The sequence below is a fragment of the Plectropomus leopardus genome, chromosome 18, assembly GCF_008729295.1.
Source record: "Plectropomus leopardus isolate mb chromosome 18, YSFRI_Pleo_2.0, whole genome shotgun sequence".
Classification (NCBI taxonomy): domain Eukaryota; kingdom Metazoa; phylum Chordata; class Actinopteri; order Perciformes; family Serranidae; genus Plectropomus; species Plectropomus leopardus.
This window is the reverse complement of record NC_056480.1, coordinates 20,046,315-20,058,606: the sequence shown is the minus strand read 5'-3', so window position 1 is coordinate 20,058,606 and position 12,292 is coordinate 20,046,315. Positions and strand designations below refer to the sequence as shown.

General features: G+C 38.4%; 1 protein-coding gene across 1 annotated transcript; it reads left to right on the top strand.

Annotated features, from left to right (window-relative positions):
* The first annotated feature begins 3,651 nt into the window (after window positions 1-3,651).
* Window positions 3,652-9,009, top strand: stmnd1 (stathmin domain containing 1). The gene is made up of 5 exons (XM_042505972.1): window positions 3,652-3,818; window positions 5,811-5,994; window positions 6,082-6,221; window positions 8,039-8,170; window positions 8,364-9,009. Exons 1-5 carry the CDS (start codon window positions 3,750-3,752, stop codon window positions 8,820-8,822), a joined length of 984 nt encoding a protein of 327 aa, XP_042361906.1. The 5' UTR covers window positions 3,652-3,749; the 3' UTR covers window positions 8,823-9,009.
* Window positions 9,010-12,292: the final 3,283 nt, after the last annotated feature.

The following is a 12,292-nucleotide window of genomic DNA, read 5'->3' as shown; positions in this document are numbered from 1 at the left end:
GCTGATTATTCAGAGGTTTTCACACATAGACCCGAGCCGTTAATATGTGAGACTAATCCCACTGGACTTCACATCAAAAAAAACTGTTGACTGAACAATGACACTGACTTAAAAAACAACAATCAAGCAAGGACCCCTGCTCAACACGATGAAACAAGACAGTCATATCTATATTTTCAACACCGGCAAATGTCTGCTTGACTTTAGGCATGACTTTTTGTAATAAAATTACAAAGGCAAAAACTGCAAAATCTAAAGAGTTGCGAGTGTACACAAAATCTTATTAATTAGTATGGGTGATCAGGTTATGAGCTGTGATATGCAGAGAGGTAGTGAGAGCTGTGCGGCGAATCTCCAGTGGTTATCCTAAAAACTATTTAGACTGCTCCTCTTACAGGAAGATGCCACTGGAGATGTAGCCATGGTGTCAGTGCAGTGTGCTGTATGTACAGGGATGAGCGTGTAATCTTTGTGGTGAATGCAGCGTGCTTGTTTTTTTTCTCCCCCTCTTATGTACAGACTTGAGGTGTGTTTGGTTCATTTGTACATGCTGAGGTTGCGTGTCGGTGTGCGTATGAAAACTGAACGACAGAGTTATCGCCTGGGTCGCTAGTTAGCGCCGCCACAGGTGAGCAAGCAAATGAATGTTAAAACTAATACAAGGGGAGGAAGGAAGGAGGGTGAGGGTGGGAGAGGGGAAAACGTATCCATGCACTGTGGAGGACGGACCGGGCCGGAGGCGTACGCCAAGGTTCAACTCCTTTAGGACTTTGTAAATGCATAGTTTCCAAACTCTGTTACATGTTTGATTCTTTGACCTCTCTGGTTCGCTCCACTACTCTGCTTTTTGTGCCGTCTTGTCTCTCTCTCCTTTCCTCCTTCATCCTGAGTCCTTACATTCTCCCTTTACCTCTCTCTGCCTCTCCCTCTTTATTCTCTCTCTCTCTCTCTCTCTCTCTCTTAATTGGCCTTTGAATATTATTATAAAAACATGTAAATAGTGATGTTTTCTTTTTTTTAATCTGTGAAGTTGAATTTTTTTGTGTTACCAACTCCGCATTCAGCATTTTTGTCTTTAGAATTTATTATGTAAATTCTTATATTCAAAGTTGCCCGAATCCATTTAAAAGGAGCTTAAATGCAAATTGGAGAGCCTTTAATGACTAAAGGTATATTGGCTTTTCTGATCCACTTTTGTTTGGACCAAAACCAGTATTGTACAAAGTATTAAGTATATATTTTTCTATTGCGTGTTTAAATGGACAAGGGTGACTTTGGATGATAAGGAAGTCAGTTTAATTTTAAAGCCATGATTATTACTGGATGAGTGATAAAATTAAAACCATGGGTAATTACCATCAATAAAACTATAAAAATTACTCATGTTTTGTGTTTATCTTTTCATGCCAGATTAGATCTCAGCAGATGAATTGGCTTGCTGATATTAATGTATTACAGATATGTGCACATTTTATTGCCGGGTTCCCGTGGATCCTAAAAAAGTCTAAAAAAGTTATTGAATTTCTTAATATAAAAATAAGGCCTTAATTTGAAGTCTTTCAAAAGTCTTAAAATTGTTAAGAAAAAGGAATAGGATTTTATGAATTGTTTTTTTTTCTGATTTTACAAAATAATTGGTAGCATGTTTCTTTTTTCTTTTATTATACCTAATGCTTGTTGCATAAATGTCACACTGACCAGAATAGTGGATTCACTAACATTCATTTTTGTTTATTGTCTTTTCAATCTCACATTACAGTGTAGACCAGATTGAAATTTTGTTGCATTTGGCTCATTATAATGCAGGATAAAAACAGCAAGACTGTAGTGCAGATAAAAACAGCAAGTATTTACATAAAAAGTGCAAACATAAATAGGTGTCACAAGAAACTACATATAAAAGTACTATATAGGATATAAGTTATTATTGCATATGTGTATTTTTATGTATTTTGTGTATTTTTATATTACACTGTCCAATGAGGCAGTCCTGTGTGGGTGTGTGAAGGGGGATGGAGGGGATATTGACTGATTGAGTAGAACAGGCTTGTGGCCTTTGGGAAGAATCTGTTGCAGAACCTGGCTGTACTGCTTCGAAGGCTGCGGGAACCTCTTTCCAGAGTTTAGTAGCGAGAACAGTCCACAGTGGGGGTGTGAGGTGATGTTGTGAGTCCTGGTCAGGCAGCGTTTCTTTGCAACATTTTGGATGGGAGGAAGTGATTTTTCCGCTGTCCTCACCACCCTCTGCTGGGACTTCCAGTCGGAGGCACTACAGGTTCAGCCCAGACAGATGCAGCTGATCAGGATGCTCTCTATAGGGCCTCTGTAGGAGGTGGTGAGAATTGGAGGGGGGAGGTGTACTGTCTTCATCCGGCGCAGAAAGTGCATGCGCTGCTGACCTCTCTTTACAAGAGCTCCGGTGTAATGGGACCAGGTCAGAGTGTCTGTTATCTGTTATCTGTGTGCCCTGGACGCCTTGGGGAAGTGAAAATCCAATAAGAAATTGCTACTTAATAAGATTTTACAGCATTGCTGAAACCCATAGAAGTGTGGGTGTATTTTTTGCGTAACGTTTTTCAAACCTGGCACAATGGGAATCTAGGCAGTGTAATTCCAGGTGCAGAAAACTTGCAAACGCCTGTTTTTTCCCGTCATACTCTACCCTCATCTGTGCTCAATGATTTTGACAAAGTTGTTCCTAATCATAAGTCATTGAGAGAAGTGGCACTGAAAACTTGAACTCTTAAAATTAAGTATGCCTTTACAATGAGAAAATATAGTGTGTTGCCATAAGCTACACTACACCGGGGCTCCTGCAGATCCTTAGAAAATCTTAAAAGGCATTGAATCCATCATCATTTTAATGCAAATTAAGTGGGGCATTAAAATGTCTGAAATCAATCTTTCAAAAGTCTTAAAAATGCTGAGACATGGGAGATGGGGTTTTTATGATTTTTTTTCTGACATTGCAATGCAAAAGCTCAAAATAATTGGTAACATAATAATAATAATTCACCTAATGCCTTTTGTGCTAACATCATCAGTCATTTTTTATTTTACAATATTTGAAAAATAAAATAAAATTCCCTCTAACCTTAAGTAACTGATGTTGGTAGCCTACAGAGTTTATTTTTCCTTCAGTGTTGGCTTCTGTAAAATTGGTCTTAAATTTCATTCCAGATGTTCTTTTAAGCCTTAAAGTCTTCCCACTTGCCTTAAGCTGTAGGAAACCTCACCACATGCTGAAAAAAAATAAAAACCTTATATGCACTGATGCGCCACCACATGCAGCTGGTGCCCTTTTTATATTTTTGCCCCTGGCCTTCAGACAGCCTGAGTGCACCACTGGGTGGCTGAGTGCATGAGGGTATTGGATTCAGTTTGACCTCAGATTAGCTAATATCCTGGATGCTGCCCTGTTGGTTGAAAGTGACTTGATAAGAGCTCCCAGTGTCAGTAACACATCTGATGAAGGGGATCAGTAACATTAAGTGTGAAGCCGGTGTTTTGTAGTGTCCTCACTCTGACACCCACAGGTTGTTCCCGGGTGTCACCTCATTAACCGGGTCAGATTTATTGTAGCAACGGCCCTTAGCAACGGCCTGGGCCCATGGAGACTGTCTGTCTGTGTGAGAAGGAATGCGAATCCACACGGGTCAATACACCGAGAAAAAACACACAGAGGTGTAATTAAACCCGCCATTTATGACTTTTATGGACTTATTTCACACCGCTGCTTTGAGGTGAATATGGGCTGCGGCAGCTCCTCAACTACCGCGGTCCGACCGTTGACACCGGAAGAGGTGAGGGGAGAACAGGTAGGCTCCGTCTCACACAACCCGCCACTTTCAGTTGACCTAACCTGAGGTAACGTTAGCTAAATAGTAGAGGGGAATTCAACACAATGTATCCACTACGACGGTATGTGAGAAATATATAACTGTCCGCTAAACTTTTAGGGCAAATTTTGAAGTTTAGGCTACCACAGAGCCGTCACAGGTGTTTCGCCAAAATCGGTGTGCTGTTTGATTTTAAGACCCCTGAGGACCAAATGCTGTCAGGCTGCTAGTTTCTGTTAGCCTACTACCGACTCACAGTTTTTACTAATATCTACGGAAAATACACACATTTGACAATTTAAAAACGTTGCGGATGGTGGAAAAAATATTACGGTCCTTACAAACAAAGAATATAGACAACATGCAGCCTACAATGCATTAAAAAAAACCCAAAAAGTTTAAATAAAATGGCGTCTTCAGACTGGACTCCTCTTAAATGCACCCTGGAGTAAATACACTAGAGGGAAGATTAATATTGTAAATCTCATATTGTCTGCTTAAGGGAGGTCACACTAAATACTTGTATCTTTAGCCTCCTGAAGTTTTATTCTAAAACATTTGCGTTTTTAATACTGTATACATATTTCCTATATTTTCTGGGTATATTTTAGTAAAGAGACTACCGATAGATAAAGATGTATAATCATTATAACCTTGCTAAAATATCAAAGTTTAAGGCGGCCAAAGACTTCTGCACAGTACTGTACACTAAGTATCAAAATTAAATTCATCATTATACAGACACTATGAAGCCAGTTCCCTTCATTGATACACCTTATAGTCTCATTAATAATTTTATGATTGTGTATTTTTAACAAGATACTTAATACATAATTTAATCCATTTCAATGTATTAGGGTATTTGTAATGTATGTAAGGTTTGAGGGATTTTTTAAAACTCCCATAGCACTAAACGTAGTATAATTTAATAGTATCTTCCTTGATTTTCACTAAAAATTATGGCCCTTATAAGCTATAAATTTGATATTTTTCATGGTTCTGGTCATTTTTAAGTTGTCTTTACCCCTTAAAACCTCTTGAATGGTTTAATTTATAACCAATACAAAACCTTAATACATTGTCCATGCATTTAACCATTAGTTATCTACATATTTTGGGTGAATACCAGACTTTTCCCCTTAATTGAATAATGATTGTGTACATGCAAAAAGTACTTAAAGCATCAAAAGTAAAAGTATCCCATAGCAGACACCGTGAAGCCAGTTCCTACAATTATTGAACATGTTTTACGTACCTTGTTATAATTATAAAAATATAAAAACGATGATGATGTGATTTTTGTTGTGGTTCACTCCAAACAAGCATGATCCTTTTCATCTAGAATCTGATTTGTTGGCCAGCACATCTCTGTAGCACCACAATGCTTCAGTTATAATCATATGTAGTGACACATTTAATCTTCATTAAGAAATTTCTGCACCTGCAATTTGGATAATATGCTTGGCAATATTGCAATTTCGATAATATTTCAATTAATTGTGTAGCTCTAGTTTATTTACACTCAAAATGCTACTAAAAGTACAAAGATATAACAAGCAATAAAATGACATAAAGTATCAAAAGTAGCACACTATGCAGTACATTTAAAAGTTCATGTTAAATTGATACAGTTAGATTAATGTAGCATTTTAATTCTGTAGGTCCATATGGAGCTAATTTTAAAATCTTTGTATACTGTTGTGTAGTTTAATCTATATCAATTACATCGTTTTAGAAAATATACAATCATAGAATAATATTGTAGACTAATTAGGGTTCAAACTCTGAGATGATGTTATTTGTGGCAGGTATGTGTATCATTATTGTCCCTGAGATACTGTGTTCATGACAATGTGTAAACACACAGATGCCACCATGACAACATCATGGCTGTAATGACGTTACACTAGGGGGTCAGGGTAAATGTTACCTTTTTGTTTTTGCATTCATATTGTGTTTCTGTGCTGTCAGGATGAGACAGGAAGTAAAGTGGATGGTCGTGGAGACTCTGCCGTGTCAAAGGGCACCACAGACAGCGGGGTGGTGATGGACAACAGAGACGTCCCTTTGTTACCTGGAGCAGTGCCCAAAAAACTTCCTCCTCTAACATCTGAGTGTGTCAGAGAAAGCGAGGCGGACAGATTTACACAAGACGGTGAGTGAGCTGATGAAACACACCTTGTCGCAGCGTAGAAAAAAAAAAAACACAACCTGAAGTGTTTTTGTTTTGTCTGTCTCCCAGGCTTACTGCAGCAGGAGAACACACTGGCGGAGCGTCCAAAGTCCAGTGAGATCCTGGAAGAGCTGCTGAACCAGGGCATCATACCAGTGGGACAGACCAGAGAGAGGGTCAGCGGGTCTGCAGAGGCCTACAGCATCATGGTAGGTACCTGCTCAAACAGGTGAAATATGCTGACACAGCACTTGTTGCCCATCTTTCTACAGTCTGGATGCAATTTGGGTAGGACTGGAGGTCTTTAAAACTAATTACATTTTTTAAGCACGGGGCTGACTCGACAAACCCTAAAGCCTCATTCAGCGCTAACGAGGTTACACAAAGGTGGTTATAAACTGTCTCTGTTAACACAGACTTTCTGAGTGTGTTCACAGAAAACCAGTCAAATGACACGTTCAGCGCTTCATTTGATAATTAAAAATAATTGATTGCTTGCCGCCTACTTCCAACCTTTGAAGAATATTAAAATTTATTACAGCAAAAAGCAGCAATGTTGCTTCAATTAAGACAAGAGCTGACAGAAAGTTACGTATAGTGAATGCACAAGTTAATATAGGTAATCTTTTTAGGCTGTTACTGTTTAACACTCACACAATTTCTAATGTGACAGCTCCTCATTCTGCGGCTCTTAAACTGAAAATTTGATGCAGTGGATTTAAACATCATAGTCAAGAACTATATTTAGGTCTGACACTGTCGCATTATGAAGTAGATGTATAAACTAAAAAAATGAATTTTACAAATTTAATAATATATGGGATAAATACCACTAGAGTAATCTACCAGCTGTAATATGATAGCAGTAAAAGACTTCAGCAAATCAGAAATGAGCATATAACATAGTGGTAATGGTATGGTATGATTTGAAGGAATTTTATCTCATTTAATGTGAAGTTAACGTCACCCTGATTATAAATATAAAGTGAACTTTTATTGTATAATGCAACCTGTGGTTTTATAGAAGCTTCTTTTAAAGCCACTGTGGGCAAACTGACCAGAAAACAGACACAATCAGAAGTTCAATGTGAGTCACAGCCCTGTGAATAACATAAACAATATTCTTGCTCAGATTTTCTGCATCAGTGATAAACTGTAGAGTCCTGTGTTAAAACAACAACAACAACAACAACAACAACAACAAAAAATGCTTTGCTATGCATACAGCGATACTGTAAATGCACGGCTTTGTTTGGCGGCATTTATGAGACATTACAGCCCAACAACTTGTATAAAATGTATTTATATCGTTTTCTCTGAGCTGACAATGTGTGTGGCTCATATGCTGACAATGAGTGATGCTACTCACAGGAACTGTGGAAAACACTTTCAGCTGATTTCAAGCTGAAACTCTGAACATAACCTGCTCCCAACCAGGTTAGGTTTGCCACATAAATCACCATGGTGAAATAGGTTAATTTTCCTTCTGGAGTTTCAATACCTACACTATTTGTAAAACATGTAGACACATATGGGTGAGATGGGGCTATGCATATATGATATATTATACCCAAAGAAACTAAATAAAAATTTGATCACCAAAAAAAATGAAATTGCTCTAATTTAGACTAGAGTTATAAAAAAACTCTTAATATGCTTTAATATGCCTATTGTTTTTTTTAACTTGTTAATGTTTTAGTGTTATCAACCTAATTATTTTAATGACTGAAATGATCATATTCATTTTGTCTTGTTCATTTTGTATCCTTTTCCATCAGTATTTGTCTATTTTTATTTTTTTTTATGAGATCATATTGTCATGTCAGTATATTGTCTTATGTTTTATGCGTATCATTTTCCTGTTCTCAATATTTTTTTAAGCTAGCAAGGCCCTGTACTTGCACATTAACACTGATGCAGCATTTTTAATTGACATTAGCTACAACTGTGCTTATGCTGCTGAGACATGCCAAAAACTCGAGATCATCTGGTCTCTGTCTCCCCCTGCTGCGTGTGTGTGTGTCAGCTGGATGACAGGGAAGGGATCAGGCGAAGGCCTCCTGCCAGACTGGAGTCCCTGAAGGCCAAGAAGGTGGAAAGTTTACCCAGCAGAGAAGAGATGGAAGAAAAGATGAGACTGGTTGAGGAGAGACGCAAGGTACAGTGTGTGTGTGTGTGTGTGTGTGTGTGTGTGTGTGTGTGTGTGTGTGTGTGTGTGTGTGTGTGTGTGTGTGTGTGTGTGTGTGTGTGTGAGAGACTGATCATGCACATGAACACCTCAGCTCCTTCTTTCACAGTTGTCTGTTTTTTTTCCCCACATACTCATCTGTCTCCTCCATCTTCTTTCCCAGTTAAAGGAAGACGAGCTCAAGACACGTTTGAGGACCAAGTCGGCTCGTGTTCGGCGCCCCGCTCCCATCTCCAGCACAGATGAGAACGTTGACGCCGCTCTCACCCCTGTGGAGACGTTACAGTCACCTCTCATCCCGGAACCCCTCGATCCAATCTCTCGCAGCCAGATCCCACGCGAAGCAGCCGAGGGCGGAGAGTGGGCGAGAGAGGCCGGAGGTGACGGCAGAGAAGTAACAGGTGGAGCAAACGTGGAAGAGAAGTGGAGAGTGAGAGGAGACAGCGGAGATTACAGAGGGGCAGGTGCAGAGAGGGTGAGTGAGAATGGTGACAGGGAAGTGGGGGGAGAGTTGACCCAGGTGGAGGAGTTCAAGAAGGATCAGCTCCTCCTTGCAGTTTCGGGGGAGCTGGAGAGCGATTCTAGCTTTCAACATGCAGGGTACAAAGAGGAGATATTTTAATTAATTACAAAAATGAGCCATGAATAAGCACAAAGAGAGATAAAAGAGAGAGGAGGAGAAGGCCAATGTCTTTTGCACAGACTAAAGGAGTGTTGAAACTTGTAAAAAGACAGATGTATATTGTTTTAGAAGAAATTAAGATCCTACTGGATAAACTAGGCATAAACTGTTTGTACTTTCATAAAAAAGCACTACTTCCACTGAGTTTATAGGCCAACACATCCTTGTGTCAACCCATAAACTGTTGTAATGATTGTAAGTCAGTAATAAGCACAAAGGAATATGAGGGTTTTCTTTCCAAAGTAATATATTTTAACTCAGAGAAGGCTTTGATAACCAAAACTTCTTGCCAACATACAAAATTAATTTAAATGAGGTTTTAGTTTTACATTTAATCACAAAATATGATATTGTAAAGTCTCATTCTGCAAGTGAAGGGTGTACTTGCTCTGTTGGACATAGGATGGCGCTGTTTCAGTGGGTTAAAGTTGCTGCCTGAAATCAGTGCAGCTCATCTACAAATTATCAGGAGGTTTTGGAAAATAAAAATTGTGTGAAGTTGAAACTAATCAATAAACTTTTCTCATGGTATTAATTGAACTTTAGCTCATTAACCAGAGTATGTTATAACTTTTAGATACATGTTTCTGAGAGTTGGTTAAGTACGACGTTGGTGTAACCAAGCTGTGGGTATTCAGCTGTTCCAGTGACCTTTGACCTTTAGATTTTCTCTGCCTGTCAGGTGTGCTGCTGCAGCCAAATGTATAACAAACACAGCATTACAGTTTCAGCTCAAAGTTAAGGTGATTAGTGCTGGATCCAGGTCCTTACATAGTCTTAAAATGTCTTAAATTTGATCAATATTAGGCCATAAATTTAATAAATAGTCTTAAATTTGAATGTGTGTGGTCATTTTGCCATTAACTTTTTTTCTAATTTGATTAATTGATCTTTTAATTTCTTTATGTCAAAATGAGTGAAGCTTTTCTGTATAAAAAGTCCACATTTCTAATGTTACAAATCTTAATATTTACCACTGAACCTAATACTTAACTTTATACTTGCGTCTACCTGTTGGCAAAATTAAGATTAACAATAATCATATTCCTGCGTAAAACGTACCTTTGCATGGGACCACTATAAACTATACTTACCTTTACACTTACCTGCAGTGCTTGAAAATAATTATTTGTCCAAAGTCTGAAATTTGGTTCAAAATTATCTTGAAAATGATTTTAAAAATAAAATTAAAATTAGGTGTCTGATACCTGTAAACACCCAGCTGATGCATATTCAGTGTACATTAAAAAAAGAATTATTAACCAACTAAAAAAAATTCTTCAATTGTAACATATAGATAAATTAGTTGTTTTTTTTTTTCAAATCAAGTTATCAAGTTTGAGTAATCCAACTACTTGGGAATCGAGCTGAGAAAACTTAATTCTTTTATGATTTATGTGTTAACGGATTGAAGTAATTATTTTAAGTAACAATTCTCTTTTTTTCACTGTACATGTGATGTGGCCTTTGAGTATTTGTAAAGATGATATAATTGAGTCTAATTAAAGCTTTCAATGGGCCCACAGTCTGTTATTGTAAAGGTATAAGAGGATTCAGACTAGTCAGCAGCATGTTGCACATGAGCAGAAAACAACAATTGGACGCACCCGGACCGAATCCCCGTTGTGGGCCCGGGAAACCGCGATCCCCCCCCCCCCCTTCTTTTTTTTAGGACTCCACTCGGACTTTAAAGCGCGTGCGGCTGCATGAATAAAACAGTGAGTGAACAGAGACACCGCAGAAAGACGCTCTTATCGGGTTGCATTTCTTTGTGGACTGCGACTGTGGCTACTCAGATGGATGTGACAATCATAGTTTTTCCTTTAAGAATTCTGATTTTGGCATTTTATCACCAGCCTTTCACGGGGGATAATTAGTCAGCCAAACATATGTAAAAAAAAAAAAAAAAAAAAAATTAGATTGGCCTACCTGACATAATGACTGCATGGACCTGAGTCAGTCGACCATTTTTCAAAGTGGCAGCACAAGTTTTGACTTTTTTTCCACAACAAATGTATCGCGTTATCATTTTCCCGTGCGTAAACGTGTCAGCGCACCGTGCGACATTGTCAGACAGGATATGTGGGCCAGGAAGCGCGCGCTCACAGACGCGGAGCCGCCATGAATGATTAACAGACAGCAGAGTTCCCTCTCACATTACTGAGGCGGAATTATCCAATGGTCCACCCGGCAGTCATCCCGCTGCAGAGGAGGCCAGGCTTCACGGCTTATTTTAATCATTGATGTTCAGAGACTCCTGATTGGATTGATCTCTGACTTGGTCGTTATCCCGTTATAATAGCTGTGCGTAATTTTATGACGCATGGCGCGTTTGTCGCTTTTGATGTATGTTCTCGCGTGATTTAATTATTGATATGTGATCACAGTCCTTTAAAGAAGAAAGCCAAATAATCCAGTAAAACTTTTTCATTTCAAGGAGTACAAAAGAGAAAGAGTCAACAAGTCGGTTTATTTTCTTTCCTTTTCCTTTCTTTCTGTCTTTTCATTTTTGGAACTCCTATTTCCATTTCCCTAGCTGGTTTCACAGATGAATCCTAGTGTAGGTGCAAAGTAAACATTTTGCACCTTTAAGGGCTAAAAGGGTCTCAGAGAGCTTATCATACCTTTTACACAAAGTTTAGTCTTCAAGCCAAATAATTCTGCCATTTTTATCAAATAATGCCACGTAATATTTATATAAAGAAAATGTGAACAAAAACCAGACTCTATTCCAGGCTTTTCAAACTCCCACTGCCGTTGAGGTTCTGAGTAATCAGTCGCATTTTTCCCACCAAGACAGCACAAGGACACAAACTTGTCAAAACTCTGTCCTTTTGTCCAACAAACAGTCCAAAAGTTTAAGACTCTTCATTTGCTATCATAAATGACAGAGAAAAGCAGCAAATTCTGACGTTTTAGAAGCTAGAACCAGCACACATTTTACATTTTTGCTTGAAAAATGATTGCAGTGAGTTCTCAATTATCAAAATAGTTGGCAAATAATTTTCTTTCAATCAGTTAACTGACTTATCCACCAATTGTTGCAGCCAGGGACGGTACTAGATTTTTGGGGACCCCAAGCAGGATTTGATCTGGGGGCCACCTCCTTGTAACGTGTTACCACTTCACATGGCACTGAGCCATCTTGTGTTATGTAAATATTAACTGAAGCACACATAATGTACAAATAATCCCATAAAGACAGAAGTGGGACCTATTAATAGCAACATTAGCTGCCATTAAACAGAGTGAATGCAGAATTTGTTTATGATCCCCAATTATTTAACTTAAATCAGGGGCTGCAGCACTGGCAAACTGAAAAAAATAGCTTTTTTGACTTGTTTGCTAATTTTCTTTAATGTATCATATGTAATACAACTGCAAAATTAGATTATTAGATTTTCATTTAT

Excerpts from the sequence above, each read along its gene's own strand:
- stmnd1 (XM_042505972.1), top strand. The coding sequence starts at position 3,750 with ATGGGCTGCGGCAGCTCCTCAACTACCGCGGTCCGACCGTTGACACCG. Across the intron at positions 6,222-8,038 it reads CAGAGGCCTACAGCATCATG|CTGGATGACAGGGAAGGGAT; the intron begins GTAGGTACCTGC and ends TGTGTGTGTCAG. Across the intron at positions 8,171-8,363 it reads TGGTTGAGGAGAGACGCAAG|TTAAAGGAAGACGAGCTCAA; the intron begins GTACAGTGTGTG and ends CTTCTTTCCCAG.